The following is a 19,962-nucleotide window of genomic DNA, read 5'->3' on the forward strand; positions in this document are numbered from 1 at the left end:
TTTAGTTTCCTCACATTTTTATGCAATCGTTTTGTTCACTCCACTGAATTAAAGCTGAAAGTCTGCACTTCAACTGCATCTGAGTTGTTTCATTTAAAATTCATTGTGGTAATGTACAGAACCAAAATTAGAAAAAAGTTGTCTCTGTCCAAATATTTATGGACCTAACTCTATCTATCTATCTATCTATCTATCTATCTATCTATCTATCTATCTATCTATCTATCTATCTATCTATCTATCTATCTATCTATCTATAATAATAATAGAATGCTGCAAGCAAATATTTCTCCATTCTTTTCCTGAACTTCATTTTATATGTTAGGGTCATGGAAAGTTGAAGCCCATCTGGGAGCATTGGGGCCTAAGCATGAATTAAGTCGTTTTCCACACTCACTGTGCTAGTTTATGTTTTGCATGACTTAAGGAAGTTTGAGAACATGAACAACTTGCAAAGAAAACATACTGCATGAGCTGGTTTTATTGGAAAATGTTTGCACTACAAAGGGCACTATAGCATATCAAAATAAGATAAAAATACTGGGATATTCTCCATTGTCATTTCTCAGACAACAGTTAGAGGAATGAAAATGTGACAAGCAAGTTAGTGATGTCAGCTCTGCAATATTGAATTGACTGCTTGTGATAAAAGACCAGACCCAGCCTAATGCTGTGGGCCTAGTTTATAGGTAGGCCATTCCAGGTGCTTCACAGCAGGTTTGCATATAGCGTGAAAAAGGCTATTAGAAGCCAGCAGACTCCTGTTGCTTTCAATTCATTAATGTTGCACAGTGAGGGCTTGGCTTCCTGCCCAGAAGGGAAAATGAAAGACTGCTGCAAGACAATGATGAGCATTTTGATTCTTGCACTACAGGGCATCCTGGCACAAGGTGATTCTTTGCAAATCTTGCTCAAATGGCAAATGAAAGTTTGTCACTTTTTAAAACAGTTTCACCATCAAGGATGAAAGCTTGTTGAGCATTTTCATTTCTAGCTGCCTGAGTTCATTGCTTGAACTTCTTTACATAACTGTTTCCTTCTAGGTGTTATGCAATTGTCTTTCCAGAATAAATGCTACTTTTATTCAAGGACAGTTGTGGCTGTTCTGTTAAGTTTGCATTTCACATGCCACTTCTGACACACATGTGTTTCTCTCGACCTGCTTCTTGTGTTTGAGCTGACTGTGCACATTAAACTCATTAGGACAGGGGTCTCAAACTCAAATTGGCTTTGGGCCACTGCTGGTATTGTCATGTCATACAGGGGCCACATGAATGTTCAAGTACAACAAGAGATACAGTGGAACCTCGAGATACGATCACCTCTGTATACGAGAAATTCAAAATACGAGGAAAGTATGAGCGAAAAATTCAGATCTAAATGCGAGCATTGGCTCGCATAACGAGCCACGAGCCAGGCTGTGGGTATAGCTCACGGCTTAGCGAGGGGGCGTGGTAGCAGTTGCGAGCCGCGATCTGCGGTGTCTGCGTTTCTCACTTAAGTGCACAGGTGGGAAACTGCCCACATCCATGATTGTTCCTGTGGCTGATGGGCTGCAGCTGCCATGTCCTCCCCGCATATATAGAGAAGCGCGAGCCGGTTAAGGGGGAGAAGAAGTAAAAGGAGAGAGAGAGAGAGAAGAGAGAGAGAGAGAAAAAAAAAGGCAGGCAGGCAGGCAGGAAGTCGGTGTGGGAGAGCGAGCGAGCGAGCCAGTGCAGGCTCGCGTGTAGCTGAACAGTGAGCTGAACAGGCGAGCCAAACAGCTGAAGCAGGACGGTGTAGAGAAGGTCAGCTGCATTAAGAGTGTCTCGCCTGTTGCAGAGCCTGCAGGTGAGACGCTAACAGAGAAGAAGCACTGGGGATTGTCATCTGTTTTTTAAAGACTGCATCCTTTTGACGTTTTAACCTCGTGTTAAAGGATTGTTATTCTTGTGTATTTTAAACCTCCACTTCACAACTGTTTTAAGGATTATTTATTTAAAGATTTATTGAATGCTCTACTGCACTTTGGACACCTGTTTTGATTCTTTTAATAATCAGTTATATTATTTACCAGTGTTATTTATTAAAGGTAGACTACAGTATATATAATTTATGTGTTATTTGTTAGGAAAATTGATTTTTATGTTAATATATTTGGGGTGCGGAACGGATTAACTGGATTTCCATTATTTTCAATGGGGACGTTTGTTCTAGATACGAGAAATTCGCTATACAAGCTCAGTGCTGGAACGAATTAAACTCGTATCTAGAGGTTCCACTGTAGTAATATTCCTTAAATCTATTTTTATTTCCGTTACTAACATATTTTTTCAAAAAGCAAGCTGTACGCTAAATACATTACTTTTAAATGTGCAATTCTTTTTTCATTAAATTAAATAAATTAACAAAGCTTTGCATTAACCTAACACATGCAATACCTGAATACATTTGAACGTATATTTCTGTCCAGAAAACTGGCAGCGTTTCTGCTCACACAGCCTTGCCACATTTGCCCAAATGGACTTTACAGCTGAAACTCTGAGCACAGATTCAAGATTAGCATCAGTAAACCTATACCTGTACTTGCATTTATTAAAGTTCATATTTGAGAAAAGCTTCTTACACAGATATGTGCTTCCAAAAAGGCACATTACATGACTGAACACTTTGGACAGCTCTGGAAAGGATGGAGGTAATTCTCTCAGAAACTGTCCAGTCAAGGGTGCTTTTCCCTGTGCCTGTCTGAACTTAGATTTTAGCTCACTATTGCACTGCAAGTCAATGAGTTCCATTTGGAACAAACTTGGAACACTCTCCACATCAGCTGAAACGGGGTCTACAAACAGCTGGAAGGTGTTGCAGTGTGACTTAAAGTCAGCAAAACGGTGATCAGATTCCATCCATTATCCAACCCGCTGTATCCTAACTACAGGGTCACAGGGGTCTGCTGGAGCCAATCCCAGCCAACACAGGGCGCAAGGCAGGAAACAAACCCCGGGCAGGGTGCCAGCCTACTTCAGTGATCAGATTTCTGCAGTAGGTTTTCAAAAGCAGATTTACAGTGCATCCGGAAAGTATTCACAGTGCATCACTTTTTCCATATTTTGTTATGTTACAGCCTTATTCCAAAATGGATTAAATTCATTTTTTCCTCAGAATTCTACATACAACACCCCATAATGACAACGTGCAAAAAGTTTACTTGAGGTTTTTGCAAATTTATTAAAAATAAAAAAACTGAGAAAGCACATGTACATAAGTATTCACAGCCTTTGCCATGAAGCTCAAAATTGAGCTCAGCTGCATCCTGTTTCCCCTGATCATCCTTGAGATGTTTCTGCAGCTTAATTGGAGTCCACCTGTGGTAAATTCAGTTGACTGGACATGATTTGGAAAGGCACACACCTGTCTATATAAGGTCCCACAGTTGACAGTTCATGTCAGAGCACAAACCAAGCATGAAGTCAAAGGAATTGTCTGTAGACCTCCGAGACAGGATTGTCTCGAGGCACTAAACTGGGGAAGGTTACAGAAAAATTTCTGCTGCTTTGAAGGTCCCAATGAGCACAGTGGCCTCCATCATCCGTAAGTGGAAGAAGTTCAAAACCACCAGGACTCTTCCTAGAGCTGGCCAGCCATCTAAACTGAGCGATCGGGGGAGAAGAGCCTTTGTCAGGGAGGTGACCAAGAACCCGATGGTCACTCTGTCAGAGCTCCAGAGGTCCTCTGTGGAGAGAGGAGAAACTTCCAGAAGGACAACCATTCATCCATTTTCCAACCCGCTGAATCCGAACACAGGGTCACGGGGGTCTGCTGGAGCCAATCCCAGCCAACACAGGGCACAAGGCAGGAACCAATCCTGGGCAGGGTGCCAACCCACCACAGGACACACACAAACACGCCCACACACCAAGCACACACTAGGGCCAATTTAGAATCACCAATCGACCTAACCTGCATGTCTTTGGACTGTGGGAGGAAACCGGAGCGCCCAGAGGAAACCCACGCAGACACGGGGAGAACATGCAAACTCCACGCAGGGAGGGCCCGGGAAGCGAACCCGGGTCCCCAGGTCTTCCAACTGCGAGGCAGCAGCGCTACCCACTGCGCCACCGTGCCGCCAAAGGACAACCATTTCTGCAGCAATCCACCAATCAGGCCTGTATGGTAGAGTGGCCAGATGGAAGCCACTCCTTAGTAAAAGGCACATGGCAGCCTGCCTGGAGTTTGCCAAAAGACACCTGAAGGACTCTCAGACCATGAGAAAGAAAATTCTGTGGTCTGATGAGACAAAGATTGAACTCTTTGGTGTGAATGCCAGGCGTCACGTTTGGAGGAAACCAGGCACCGCTCATCACCAGGCCAATACAATCCCTACAGTGAAGCATGGTGGTGGCAGCATCATGCTGTGGGGATGTTTTCAGCGGCAGGGACTGGGAGACTAGACGGGATAAAGGGAAAGATGACTGCAGCAATGTATAGATACAACCTGGATGAAAACCTGCTCCAGAATGCACTTGACCTCAGACTGGGGCGACGGTTCATCTTTCAGCAGGACAACGACCCTAAGCACGCAGCCAAGGTATGAAAGGAGTGGTTTCAGGACAACTCTGTGAATGTCCTTGAGTGGCCCAGCCAGAGCCCAGACTTGAATCCGATTGAACATCTCTGGGGAGATCTTAAAATGGCTGTGCACCGACACTTCCCATCCAACCTGATGGAGCTTGAGAGGTGCTGCAAAGAGGAATGGGTGAAACTGGCCAAGGATAGGTGTGCCAAGCTTGTGGCATCATATTCAAAAAGACTTAAGGCTGTAATTGCTGTAATCGAAAAAGTATTGAGCAAAGGCTGTGAATACTTATGTACATGTGATTTCTCAGTTTTTTTAATTTTTAATAAATTTGCAAAAACCTCACGTAAACTTTTTTCACATTGTCATTATGGGGTGTTGTGTGTAGAAATCTGGGGAAAAAAATGAATTTAATCCATTTTGGAATAAGGCTGTAGCATAACAAAATGTGGAAAAAGTGATGCGCTGTGAATACTTTCCGGATACACTGTATATGTATCACTCATGAATGATGTGTCATTCTCCACAAGAGATCTACATGTTGGGAAATAAGTGTGATTTTTGGCAGAAAGCTGTGTTTTCCATAATTTCAAGTGTGTGGTGAAGGCTTTCACACTTTCATAAGCTGCTGTGATGAGCTGATCAGGGCCCTGGAGCTTCAAGTTAAGTATGTTTAGCTCCTGTGTAATGTCCACTAAGAAAGCAAGATCCATGACCCATTGTTGATCTTCCAACTCAGGAACATCTATTCTGCAATCTGCCAGGAAATTTTTCATCTCTGTTCTCAACACAAAAAATGTCTTCAGGATATTTCCCCAGCTGAGCCAGCGCAACTCAGTAAAGTACATCACCATAAGTTGACTAAGTTTCTTCTAAAAAGGCTCTGAACTGGCGATGCTGTAAACTCCTTGACCTGATGTAATTAATACATTTCAGAACAACAGACATGGCATGTTCAAATTTTAAGCATTTGCTGCACAGTGCTTGTTGATGAATAATGCAGTATAAAAACAGACTGCTGGATCAGCTTTTACCTCTTCTGATTTTTTTTTGAACCAACGCTACCAGTCCATTTTGTTTGCCTGTCATGGATGGGGCTCCACGTGTGGTGATGCCTACCAGTTTGTTCCATGGCAAACCAGCACACTCAATCGCGTCACACAGAAGCTGATATTTATCATTGCCTGTGGTATGACCATGCATCGGACATAAACTTAGCAATTCTTCAGTCACATCAAAATGAGAATTAACACCCCTAATGAAAATCGCTAGTTGAGTAGTGTCAGTTTTGTCAGTGTTTTCGTCATGCATTGCCAAAAAGACTTTGCTGTAATTTCAAGCCTTTGTGTAGCTGCGTAGCTAGTTTTTCCCTCTCTTCTCCCTGATACATATCATACTGTTCTCCGTGTTTAGTCAAGTAATGATGTTTCAGATTATATTCCTTCAAAACAGTGACTTTTTCTTTGCATATACAGGTGGCATTTCCACTGAATTCCACAAAAAAATACTGTAATGTCCATCTTTCTTGAAATTGTCTGTGTTCAGCATCCACCTTCCTTTTTGGTTTGGATAAAGACATCTTTTTAATTGACAACCAAGCAAATAAATTACAAAAAAAAAATAACTTGCTTTCTTTTTATCAAAAACTGCATATTTGCACCAAATGACAGATTGAACTGAAAGATTTATGTTAATTTGAAATAATTTTTTTAATTTAAAATTGTTATTTTTAAACTTCTTCGGTCTTAAATGAGTAAAAGAAGGAAGTAGGCGAAAATAGTTAAATAAATTTACAGTTCATGGGACGGATTGCATTATTTTGTTGACTTCATATAGGGGCCGGTGGGAAGGGGGGCTGGGTGATTGAGACCCCTGCATTAGGATAAAAGGTCACATGCTTTGCTTTCATGGTCAGAGTAGGCTTTTTAATTTTAGACCATTTAGTGTATTTATTTTGAAAACCCCTGTTATAATTGCAATGCATAACAGATCAGGTCAGGTTGGGGAGCATCCACTGGTACAGCATGTTGCTGCACCCACCACACAATGAAACAGTTCGAGCTCCTGGTATGCAACTCCCCCTGGCAGATATGCGGTCCAGTCCCACCCTCCAAAAATGACCATCTATCTGCTGCATCCAAGTGTTACGTGGGTGTCCCCTTGGCCTGGTCTAGCCACTTGGGTCCTCAACATTGAGGATCCTGTGAACCGGATCATCCTTGGGGAATCATGCCACATGACTGTAGTGCCATAACTGACGTTCCTTCACAGTGCAGGTAATGTGCCTCATTCGGGACTCCATGAGCAACCGCTCTTTCGATACAAAGTCAAACCAGCTCTACCCAAGGATTCTCCAAAGAGGCACAGTACTGAAGGAGTCCAGTCCTTGTCTAAGGTCACTGGATAGCACCCATGTCTCGTAACCATATAGCAAAATGGGAGGCACCAGGACTCTAAAGACTTGAACCTTCGTCCTTTTGCAAAGATATTGGGAGCACCACACACCTCTTTCCAGCGAACCTATGACCCCATATGCTCTCCCAATCCGTCTAATAACTTCATAGGAAGAGTCACCAGAGACATGAATGTCACTGCCAAGGTAAATAAACCTCTCAACAAGGTCAACACTCTCTCTGCAGACAGACACACTGCTGACGGTCATTAATTGTTTTTTATCCAGGATACTCACAAGCCCAGGCGCTTAGACTCGTTGCTCAGTCTCTCGAGAACCCCAATCACAGCCTACAACATCACAGCATCGTCAACAAAGTCAAGATCAGTAAATCTGTCTTCACCAACAGATGCCCCACAGCCGCTAGTCCCCACGACCCTGCCCAACACTCAGTCCATGTAAGCATTGAACAGAATAGGAGCAAGAACACACCCCTGATGAACCCCACAATCAACTGGAAAACACACAGAGGTTCTGCCTCCACTCTGCACAGCCCTCACAGTACCAGTGTACAGGCCTACCATGATATCCAGCAACTTTGATGAGATCCCACAAAGTCTCAGGATGTCCCACAGGGAAGCTCAATCAACTGAGTTGAACTCTTTACGAAAATCACCTCAGGCTGCAAAGAAACTCTGACCATATTCACATTTGTGGTCCATGACAACCCTGGATCCTATCGAGGATAACCCTAGCAAGGACCTCACCCAGCACAGAGAGCAATGTTATCCCCCTGTAGTTGCCACAAACCAAGCGATCACACTCCCTTTTTCAGATGGAACTTGTCATCCCTGTTTTCCAGTCAGTTGGGATGACTCCCATCTCCCAAATAGAAACGATTGCTTGCAATGCCAGGAGGACAGCCTTACCACCAGCCTGCAGAAGTTCACCCCGGATACCACAGATCCCTGCAGTCTTCCCTACCCTCAGCTGGTTCACCCCCTGTGCAATCTCAGTGAGATTGGGTGGTTCATAGCTAATTGGAGGATCACCCTCAAGAACCGTGGATCTGGAGGTATCCAACGTCTTAGCCAGAGGATCAGCTTTAAAAAGGTGCTCAAAGTAGCCAGCCCAGTGGGTCACAACTGCAGTGTCATTTGTAAGGACCGTTCCATCAGCTGCCCTGACTGTGACTGTCTGAGAAGCCAATTCGGATGTGCATAATGCTTCGATTCCTTTCTATGCAGAATTTGCATCACCAGACCATAGATGGTGTGTCACTTGTTCACATATTCTTCTAACAAACACCTCATTATCTGCACTCAGAGCCCTTGTGACCTCGTGAGCCCTTGCAACTGTCCTTCTCTGTTTGCAGTACAGACTGGAGTTGCCATCAAGCCATGCACTGTGACTCCTCTTGATGATATCCAGGGTGTCCTGCGAGATGAAACACCTCCTTCTGGGAACACTGGTAACACCAACACAACCCTCACCAACCTTCAGGGTCTTATCACAGAAGGTCTCCCACATCACATTTGGATCAGCAGTCATACCCAAGACCATAAGTTCCTCACACAAACTGTGTGCAAACTTGTTAGAAACAGTCTGATCTTGGAGTCTGGCCAGGTCCAGCCTCATTTTCCTAGTAGGTGGTAGCCTACTAGACCTAAGCTGGATCTTCAGAGTAGCAACAACAAGTCTGTGTTCAGAATTCACAAACTGGGCACTTCTGTAGACTCTGCCATTTTGTAAGAGCCTCCAGCATCTGCCCAAGAGGATGTGATCGATCTCTTTCACTGCACCACCAGTATTGGAGTGCCAAGTCCAACAATGTGGCTCAGGGCGCTGGAACAAGCAATCCAGCAATCCACAGCCCCTGAACTTTTGAAAAGTCAAAGAACATTGAGCCACTTTCACCATGGTCACCAGACCCATGGGGACCAACACAATCCTCAAAGCCAGCCCTGTCAGTGCAAGTGGTCTCATTGAAGTCACCCATGACCAGAGGAGCGTCACCTCGTGGGCACCCATCAACCTTTGAGCGAAGTTGCGAATAAAATGCCTCCCTCACCAAGACATCACTCACTGCAGTGAGACAACAGACAAGGCACCCAGGGAGTGCCTTAATCTGAGTCTCATAATATGGTCATTGAAAGGATTCACATTGGACACCATTGGAAGGAGCCGATCCGCCATGGCAAGAGCTAATCCCTGAGTATAACAGCCATCAGAGCGACCAGACCAATAAAAGGTCTGGGGCCTCATGTATAAATGGTGCGTACGCACAGAAATGTTGCATACAAATGTTTCCACGCTCAAATCGCGATGTATAAAACCTAAACTTGGTGTAAAGCCACGCACATTTCCACGGTACGCAATTTCTACGCTCGGTTTTGCAGACTGGTGGCACCCAGCGTCAAAGCAGTGCTACTGTTCCTGTGTGGTCACCCTTTCTTTCTTAGACCCACATTCCTGACGCGGCTTTATAAATACACTGAAATTAACTGCATATTGTTTATTAGTGTAATGCATCTGATTGTAATTAACCTGCAGCAATATAATGGTCCAGGGAATAGCCATAGTATTCCAAATACCATAACTGCTTTAGCGTTGTTACGCTCACTGCATCTTCTTCTTCTTTCAGCTGCTCCCGTTAAGGGTTGCCACAGCGGATCATCTTTATCCATATTACTCTCACTGCATCACTCGGAGTATTTATATCACTGTATCTGAGTGGGGAATCACAGCAGCAGCTGATCGGAAAGAGAATTATCGGTATACAGTTTCAAGCACACACTACCTCAGCCAAGGCAAAACGTTTCAGAGACTTCCCTGTACGGACTTCGCGGTTTAGAAAAAGTTTCATCCCAAGAACTCTAAATGCACTCAATCAAGTGCTCCTTGTAGAACTGTTTGTACTTATAAGTACAATTACCTCACTGTAAACTTGCACTACAGTTATAATATTGCACAACCTGCGCCAATTTATAAAGTGCATATTTACGTATGATGACAATATTTTTAAGATGAAATGCAGTAAAATATGTTGATTATATTATACAGATAAAACTTTAACTTCATTTAAATAATCTGTATTGTTAATAATTAAACATGTGAGGACACGGTGCCGCAGCGCTAGCTAGTTCAGGGATAGCTCCTGCCTTGCGCTGTATTATTGCTGGTGCTGACGCGACACTGGAAGGATAGATGGATAGAATAATTAAACATGTACTACGAAGATATTTCAGTGTTCCTTAAAAGTTTTGAAGAATCGGCGTTCTAAGCTTACAAATGGCTTCACGTCTAGTACAGAGCTGATTGTGTGGCGATTGGGTATTTGGAGAAAGAAAAGTAAGGACAGGAATTGGAGGTTGGTATGTTTGAAAGGGACAGTACTTCTGTAATAAATTATTTCATCGAAGGTTGCGTATGGCGTAGCAAGCCTCTTGCGTGAGACATGAACAAGCACCGCGCCACCGTGTTCCCATGTTTAATAACATGCTTTCATTCCTATCATCATGAACAAGATATCACATATACATCTCAGTATTTTAATTATTCAGAGAATGTAATGTAATGTAATGGATTCTGTGTCCTGTCAGAGAAAGAGAAAGCCCGTTTAAGAAGCAAGTAGTGATTCACACACACAGAGCACATAGAAGATCAAATAAAGAACAAAGCATTTAATGTGCTACTTTAGTTACAATGGGATTTGAGAAACAAAATAAACGATTTTAAGAGGAAGTTTATGATGTTGTACTTTAATGACAAAGTAAACTACATGATTAAAGTGGAAATTTCGAGATTAAAGTTGACATTTCGTGCTTTTTTCCCACTGTGTGCCTATTTCTTTCCTCTGTACCCTAATAAGCTTTCATATGACACTGAGACGGTGGGCTATGACTCGTCTTTTCAAGGCGACTTTGATATGTGATTTCTTTTTTATTTCGGGCACTGTGCGACTTTGTGAACTTGAGCTTTCGAGTTTCTCCGACACGCTATGCCACTCGATCAACTTTCTTTTGTTGATTATACCACTGTTTAAACCAACAAATAGTTCGTTTTTCCTTTGCCTCCACTTGGTATTTGCTGAAATTCTTATATTTTCCCCCATGCTTTTCCCATTGTCTTTTCACAGAAGGCTATTTATATTGATTTGTATATTCAAAGAGGCATAATTCTGGGAGGAGTTGGGGCAGGACAAGGCGCGTGCACGTGTGTTACTTTTCACGCTGATCGGGATTTATGTAGTGGAAGAACGTGGAAGTTTGCGTACGTACAGATTTCTGCATCTGGATTTTTCTGTGCGTACACACATTCCCGCTTTTGTGCTTACGCCATGTTATAGTGTGAGTTCTACGCACGGCGTTATACATGAGGCCCCTGGTCTCTACAGAGATCTGGCCAGTCTCAGGTCTGCTCATTTCAGAGTGCCACCACTGAAATGCAGAGTTTACTAAGCTCCTCAGTCAGCAGAGGAAGATGATCATCATGCCAGAGAAACGAGATGTTCCACGCGCCTATGAGATTGACCAGCAGATTAGTGTAATGTCGGCTCAACTGCAGGGTAATACCAGATGCTATCTATGGACTAAGTGCCAACCCCTCAGATAGAGCTGTCGATTTTTAAGTCAGCTTATGTCTCCATACTCTCTTCTAGCCACAAGTAATGCCCAAAGAAAAATGCTTGTGAGCACAAATGGCTGAAAGTAGATGCCTGTGCAGAGTTACATGCCATCCATCCATCCATTTTCCACCGCTTATCTGAAGTCAGGTCGTGGGGGCAGCAGCCTAAGCAGGGAAGCCCAGACCTCCCTCTCCCCGGCCACCTCCTCCAGCTCCTCTGGGGGGACCCCGAGGTGTTCCCCGCCCAGCCAGGAGATATAATCCCTCCAGCATGTCCTGGGTCTGCCCTGTAGCCTTCTCCCAGTTGGACATGCCCGGAACACCCCCTCTAGGGAATCTTACATGCCAGGGTGAAGAATTATGAGATATGGTGGGATTGGAGTAGAGACTGTTCCTTTGTATCAGTAGTATTCTGATCAGTTTTACATGAGTGCTTAAGATAGTTTATGTGTTATAGTATGTAAATATCATATGATTTTACAATTTACTGTGGATGCATTGTAGTTGTGTATTTTGCAAGCTCTCTGAGCCAGTAGTCAATAAACTATACAAAAATAAACTAAATGAATTGAATCTGGTGGAAAGGTCCCTCAGGATGTGCTGGACATCACTGACTAGCAAATTCAAATTCAGAAACAGACTTCAAGATATGTCAGAAGTATTAAATCTGTAACCCTGGGAATTTCCTGCAAAGCAATTGTGAGTAAGAAAGTTGTTTACCAACGTGATTATCGCCAAGAAAAGTACATGAAAAATGAGTGAATTAGTGTCACTGTGTTGGGAAAACACATATGAGATAAAATGTAAGAGTACCCTGCAGAAACTCATTGCCTAAATATAAAATGGCCTACCGCTACTGTGCCTCCCTTCCAAGCACAATTTAATTTACATTGCATTACCAAGGGAAGGAATGCCATTGACGATCAAACTAGGTCATCCGAAAAAGAAATTGTGTGGGAGTAGCTATATTTTAAGGGGATATCTTGCAGGCAGCCATGAAGATCAATGACACTCAGTGCATCACTGTGATCTGTGTGCCTAGCAAGTTTTACACTTGTATAATCTGCTTATGAAATATTATTCTGCCATGTACCATATATTTGGTTATTCAGTTACATTGCTGTCTTTTTCTTTTTAATATTCATTCTTGCTTTTGTTTTACTATCTTTATTATGCTCTGTCTGACTGTGAGAAAATATTTTTGGGGCTCTGCCAAGAGAAACGCTGACAATGTTCTTTGTACTCAGTGATTTTTTTTTCTAGTTTGAAGAGGGGGAGAGATGAGCTCCTAGTTAGACCCTTGATTGGTTTATTGTATCAAAACAATATTAGTTTCAAGTTATAAATAAGTTATACCACACGCTAGCATTTGAGACCCCAGAACTTGTGGAACTCGGACACACTGGAGCACTACAGCTTCTGACCTGCTTAACACTGGGACCTTTGAATTGCAGCCCTCCGTACCATTCCAACTCCATCTGACAACATCTGCATAAGATAACACTGAGATTCATGCTACATTCATGTCCATCAACTTTTATTGCTGGTCTCCCAGTAGGGCCCAAGTCTGAATTTGTATTCTGAAAGATTAATATCCATCCATCGTCTCCCGCTTATCCGAGGTCGGGTCGCAGGGGAAGCAGCTTGAGCAGAGATGCCCAGACTTCCCTCTCCCCGGCCACTTCTTCTAGCTCTTCCGGGAGAATCCCAAGGCGTTCCCAGGCCAGTCGAGAGACATAGTCCCTCCAACGTGTCCTGGGTCTTCCCCGGGGCCTCCTCCCGGTTAGACGTGCCCGGAACATCTCACCAGGGAGGCGTCCAGGAGGCATCCTGATCAGATGCCCGAGCCACCTCATCTGACTCCTCTCGATGCGGAGGAGCAGCGGCTCTACTCTGAGCCCCTCCCGGATGACTGAGCTTCTCACCCTATCTTTAAGGGAGAGCCCAGACACGCTGCGGAGGAAACTCATTTCAGCTGCTTGTATTTGCGATCTCGTTCTTTCGGTCACTACCCATAGCTCATGACCATAGGTGAGGGTAGGAACATAGATCGACTGGTAAATTGAGCCTTGCGGCTCAGCTCCTTTTTCACCACGACAGACCGATGCAGCGCCTGCATTACTGCGGATGCTGCACCGATCCGCCTGTCGATCTCACGCTCCAAATTAAAAAAAAAAAAAAGATTAATTAATTAAAAGAAAGATTAATAATAACCATAATAATAATTAATTTCATTTATGTAGCGCTTTTATAGCTACTCATGGCACTTTACATAGATAGCGTGGAGCCAATTCAATCACCACAAATGTGTAGCATCAATGGCAGCCATTCATGCAACAGCAAACTCGCCACATTTTAGCTATTAGGTGGTGAAGGAGTGAGAGAGTTAGGCAGCCATTTATAAACAGGGGATGATTAGGGGACTAGAATGGGCGACACTGTATTGGGCAATTTACCCAGGACATCAAGAAATACGTACCTCTTTTCGAAAGATGCTAAGGGATTTTTAATGGCCACCAAGAATCAGGACCTTGGTTTTATGTCTCATACAAAGGATGGTGCCATTTTTTCAGTACAGTGCCCCTGTCACTGCACTGGGAACCACACACAGACCACAAGGTAAGTGTCCCCTGACGGCTTCACCAACACCTCTTACAGCAGCAACCCAAGCTTTCCTGGTTGGTTTCTCATCCAAGTTCTGGCCGGGTCCAAAAATACTTAGCTTTAGATGGATAACCTATTCTGAGGTGCAGGTATAGAAGCTGCTGTAAATATACAATTAATATTTGTGCACTGATTGGTGTTTGTTGTTGCTGTGGTCATTTTTGTCCCTGTGGCTTTAAAGTGGCACTGTAAGCAGAAAACATTTCCATAGTGCTACTCCCAGCATTAGTCTGTTTATGGAGTTTAGCGGGACACACATCTGTAATCCATAATGTTAGCACAGTATCAAATAAGTCGTCTGATAACCTTGTCATTTCTAAAGTAACACTTGGTTAAAGTCTTTTGTAAAATGTTAGTCTTACCGGTGATGTTAACTGAGCACAATGTCTGAATTGGGAACTCCAAAATGAGCACAACCATTACGTGCATCAACACATTCAACTTGCTCAGAGAACCACAGGGTGTGCTTGATCTGCTCAAGAGAAGGGTAACTAAAAGGAGGAATAAACCTACCAACTCACTGAACCTGAGTGCAGTCAGTACAGCTGATAGGAACTTGAACTCGTATCACTCGTAACTATGAATTTTAAAATAGTATCATAAAAATAGGCCTGTGTCCAACAGAAAGCATTAGCTCCATGGAAGAGCTAGGATCAGTGATTAGTAATGCACAGTGGAAATATCACTCTGCTTATAGTGCTGCCTCAGACCCACAATGGAGACAAATTAACCATAGAAAAGAAAAAGTGTGACACAAAAAAGTCATTTTATACTTTGCTTGTATTAAAATAATCCGTCAGTTTAGTTGCCAACTGGTTCTACCAGTAGACCCTAAGTGAATATCAGCAGGGTGAATGTTGCAGTTCAGACTGTATTTAAATGCATTAAATGCCATATTTTCCTACAGTATAATAGTGAAAAGTGTATAATAAAACAAAAAGGCAAGCAATGTTACATAATAAGTAGAAATGAAATATATACAGTATATATTGTTCATAAAAGAATTAATATTTCATAAGTTGTTTTTGTGTATGAGTGGACAGTCTCTTGAATACACAGACCACACTGCTGTATTGAAAATTTGACTGAACTTCACTGCTGCTTACATTGCCATACAAAGCATAATACCTGACATCTTACACTACACAAGAAATATATTCATAATTTATCAATCAGTGTCTTTGATCAAACAGATTGTCTGAGTGGCTCATTTTCAGCTGTAGCGTTTTCTCAGTTGTGATGTGGTCTGTAGGGGGCATGGTCTTGGTTTACTTTAACTATTGTCGTCGAGTGGGGGAACACACAAATCCAGAAAAGAAATGTTGGGGCATGCACCCCCTTTAATAAGTGAGTGATCCTACAAAATAAATAGTCGCACAATGGTGCAAAACAGGAGCAAAAACACTAATAAGCTGTAGTGCCTCAAGAAAAGGGGAGTCAAGCTCTGTAGATTGGTCAGGAGTTTAGTTCAGAGCTCTGTCCGCTGGTCTGCTCTTTCCTAAAATGCGACGCTTCTTTTTCAGCTTTATAGTCCCTAGACCAGAAGGGATGGGGTCAGTTACCGTCATTGGGCATCTTTTCAGAGCTGTGGCTGGTAAAAAAGACAATAACATGTTTATATAGTGTAGTGAAATTGGCCAACACTGTGCAGGCTGGCCCTGCTCTTGCTGGGTACTCAAATCTTGCTTTGTTGGATGTGCATAATATAACTTCCCAAAATGAAAGGCAGTGGTGAGGGAAATAGACGAGTTTCCTTTTGTTAATGTTTTTTCAAAACTGATGTTAAACTTCATTATACATTAGGTTTTGCCACTGCAAAACTCACGAAAAGGAGTTTTGTAGTTTTAAACGTTTTTTGGGGAACTGAAAGTAAGATATATCTCTCCATAAGGGTTTGGGAACACCATACAGTAAACCTGTGTATTTCTCAGAAAATGGCCTTGACGAAAATAAACTGGGTAAGTAACTGTCTTTTGAAAATTCAACATTGCTAAACTCAACCAATGATGAGACAAAATCACATACTCTTTAGACAAAAGTTGTAGTCCAGCACAGCAATAAAACTGTAATCCTAATTAGTTGCGTAGAAAACACTGCACCTGCAGTCTTAGTTGAAATCCTGCCTTGGTTAGTGCAAAACTTACTCTCTGCTTATCCCTCTATTTGTTACCTGAAGTACGATTTCTCTCATCGTAGGACTTGGTAAGGACAAGATGATTTTCAGTCACGTATTGATATGTAAGAATCGTGGAAATGAAGAAGGGCCGTCTGCCTCTTTGACTGTGTGCTTGGCCCTCAGAAGGGGGGGCTAGATATCAGTTATACAGAAACATAACCAGCACATTACTAGAAGCAGAGATCGTACCCACCTTTTGGGATTTTGTTCTTTTTTTGGATAAGTAATGTTTTTGGTGTTAAAAATAAAATGTCATCAGTCATGTTTTGCTCTCATGATTTGGATCTAAAAAATTGCAAGAATTAATCTTACAAAAAAAAACTTTACTGGGACTCACCATTTCTGTAAGAGGAAGACACAACTTTGCAGCTCAGAGGCAGAACTAGATACAGGGTGAGCCAAAATGAAGTACCACATTTCTCAAGGTCATTGCGTGAGACAGAGGTAGCCAAGTGGGTTGGGGTGGGGGTCCTTTGATAGGCTATCCCTTGTAGTTTTCAGTCGGCAACATGCCTCGGTCTGGTGCACACCGTGCTTTCGCCGTCAAAGCGTTCTTCAAAAACAACGAATCCATCATCACTACACAACGCGCCTTCTGAACGCACTTCAGCATTCCTCCCAATGGTGACACCCCAAATTAGAAGACAATTCTTTAGTGGGTGGCTAAATTTAGACGGAATGGTACAACATTGAATAGAAAATCTCCAGCCTGTCCTCAGACTGTACAAACGCCTGGCGTTCAACATGCAAACATGCTTAGGCATTTCCAACATGTCTTTGAGGAGAATTTTGCATGCGGACCTTAATTTCCATCCATGCAAAATGATGGCAGTGCAGGAACTCACTGAGAAAGACTGTGAGAGCTGTAGAGTTGTGCGTGAACATTCTGCAAACCGTTTGAGATGCCACTGTCATGTGTAGCGACAAGGCACATTTCCATTTGTATGGTTGTGTAAATGAGCAAAACTTTCGCTATTGGGCTGAAACCTACCCTTGTGAACTTCATCAGAGACCCCTGCACAATGAGCAGGTTACAGTATGGTGCATCATTGCAGAACTTGGCATTATAGGCCCTTACTTTTTTGAGGAGGGGGGGAGCAATGGTCACTGTTACTTCAGAACATTACATTGAAATGCTAGAGAACTTTGTGTGGCCTCAACTGGAAGAAATGGATGCCTGGTTTCAACAGGATGGAGCAACAGTTCATACGGCGCCGGGATCCATGCAAGTTTTGCCAGAGAGGTTTCCAGGGAAGCTGATCTCTTTGTTGCGGTGATGACGGGTGGCCTTCACGTTCAGCTGATCTTGCTCTGTGCGATTTCTTCTTGTGGGGCTCTCTCAAGTCGAAGGTATACACACACACCAACCTCAAAACCTTGATGCCCTCAAGGATGCTATTCGCACCGAAATTGCCACTATTCCCCTTGAAATGGCCACACACATCATGTAGGCATTCAGAAATAGTCTCAAAGAGTGTATCATTAATGATGGTCACCACCTTGAAGACATAATTTTTTAAAACACAGCAAAAAAAAAAAAAAAAAAACTATTTTATATGTTAACTCCTTACCAATGCCTTTCTGTGGGTATCATTTTAGAAACACCAGGAATTGTAACAGGATTTAGTTTGCAACTTTGTCCTGTTTTTGCTTTCAAAGAGGTTGGGTCATCAGAATTGGTCACAATTGACAATCTTTCCAATTCTGGCACAGCCTGCCCTGCTCAAGCTCTTTGTCCTCTGGAAATAAGTTTATGATTTATGGATGATAGGATCACAGCCATGGTCAGCAGTGGACATTACATGAGGGAGTTCAGCTGTTCACATTATGGTAACATGAAACCGAAATGTCTTATAATAGAATGATAGAAATGCACTTTCTTTGGAAACTAAAAACTTAAAAAAGAAAGTAAAATCAAGACATGTGAACAATGGCTGTTTTTTAGTTACATAAAAAAGAGTTCTAAATTTTTGTAGACAGAAGAAAACTGAATACAGCATGGTAAGTCCAGTTTATTAGTGCAGTCACAGAGACTGTGCTCAACCAGACTTGTTAGATAATTTGGTACCATTTGCAGCTCCGAGTTTGCCCTTTAACACTAGTATGGCCACTGAATGCTCTGTGTGGCTCGTCTGAATCTTGGGCAACACAACATACCAAACTCACAAACTCATAGTTTAATATTTTTGCCAAAGATTAATTCTGCACTCAATTCCTCATCTATCATGTTTCAATTAAAAAAAAAATCTGGTAATCCCATTAAAATATGTTCTGTGTTATAACATACAACAGGAAGTCCAGGATTAAAGACTAGAAGATAGACAAATCTGCTTGGGTGACATGGAACCAGATTGTTTTTGGACCTGTCTTTCAAATGCTGCAACTGAAGATATTTAAGCCTTAACCCAAAAGCAGACAGAACTGTAATAAGGTGGATCCTCCAGAAACAAACTCTGCTTTCCCGGAATGGGAAAGACAATAATGGGGCTGAAACCAGCGGTTAAGTTTAATGTTATCCACAGATTGGATCACATTGTTATGTCCAATCCCTCACCATATGATTTTTTTTTTTTTTTACAGAAAAGCAAGAGCTAAAATTTGGAAAGCTGGTCAGCACTTCTAACACATATGAAGAAGTCCCTGCAGAAGAAGAGAGGAAACCTGTGACAATTGAAACTGACCAGCCCTTAGTGTGGACCATGGGAATACGAAGAAAGTAAACTGCATTGTATTTTGATTTGAATGTTACTGCTTTTACTATCCTGCAAGCATACAGAACTTAGGCTTAACACTTTATAAGCCTTTAATATTTACATACATTTAATAAGCATTTGATATTAAGCACATTTCCTAACCTCCTCAATATTTTATCAATGAGTTTTGAATGAAAAAGCAGGATTTAGAACCTTTATCAGTAAAAAGGCACTGTTGGCATCACTTAGATGCACAGAACTTCAAAGTGCACCACCCAAGTGCCTGTTTTTATCCATCAGCCACCAACACCCAGTGAACTCCTTGCACTGCAGTTACATATGAATCAATGCTGTAATTTACTTTAAAAGCAAATCTGAACATTCTATAAATATCTTTGTTGATACCAAATATGTCCTGTAATTCTTTAGGTAAGAAATATACAAGTAGTTATGCTCAGTAATTATGGCACCAGAGAGTGGAGACATGGTACATGTTGAACAGCACATGCTAGAATGTCACTGCACTGGGTACATGTAGCAGCAAAGACCATAGAATTCAAAAGTCACGATTAGGACAATCCACGGGCTTAGCAGCAGCATTAGACATCCATGCAATCTGTAGGGAGAGTAAAATCCTCGCCTCCTCAATTCACTTTACATTCCATAAAGAATTCTATATAAAAGTAAAAATTACAAGTTACTAATTACATAGTAAGTATACATAAGAGACTGTTTTCCAGTCTGTTTAAACAAACCTAAGTAATCTGAAACGGATTTAACATAAATGTAACGCTTCAGTATCTGTTCATTTATATTTCATTCAGCTATGGCAAGTTGACGAAGGAAAGGAAAACAAAAA

At 42.3% G+C, this 19,962-nt stretch overlaps 1 protein-coding gene across 1 annotated transcript in view; it reads left to right on the plus strand.

Moving 5' to 3' along the window:
• tpk1 (thiamin pyrophosphokinase 1) overlaps positions 1–19,475 on the plus strand; it is a 626,168-nt gene extending 606,693 nt beyond the window's left edge. The window contains exon 9 of the mRNA XM_051929034.1: positions 18,991–19,475. Within this exon, the coding sequence (XP_051784994.1) occupies positions 18,991–19,130 (140 nt within the window). The 3' untranslated portion in view covers positions 19,131–19,475. The remainder of the gene's footprint in view (positions 1–18,990) is intronic.
• Positions 19,476–19,962: the final 487 nt, after the last annotated feature.

The sequence above is a fragment of the Erpetoichthys calabaricus genome, chromosome 6, assembly GCF_900747795.2.
Source record: "Erpetoichthys calabaricus chromosome 6, fErpCal1.3, whole genome shotgun sequence".
Classification (NCBI taxonomy): Eukaryota; Metazoa; Chordata; class Cladistia; order Polypteriformes; family Polypteridae; genus Erpetoichthys; species Erpetoichthys calabaricus.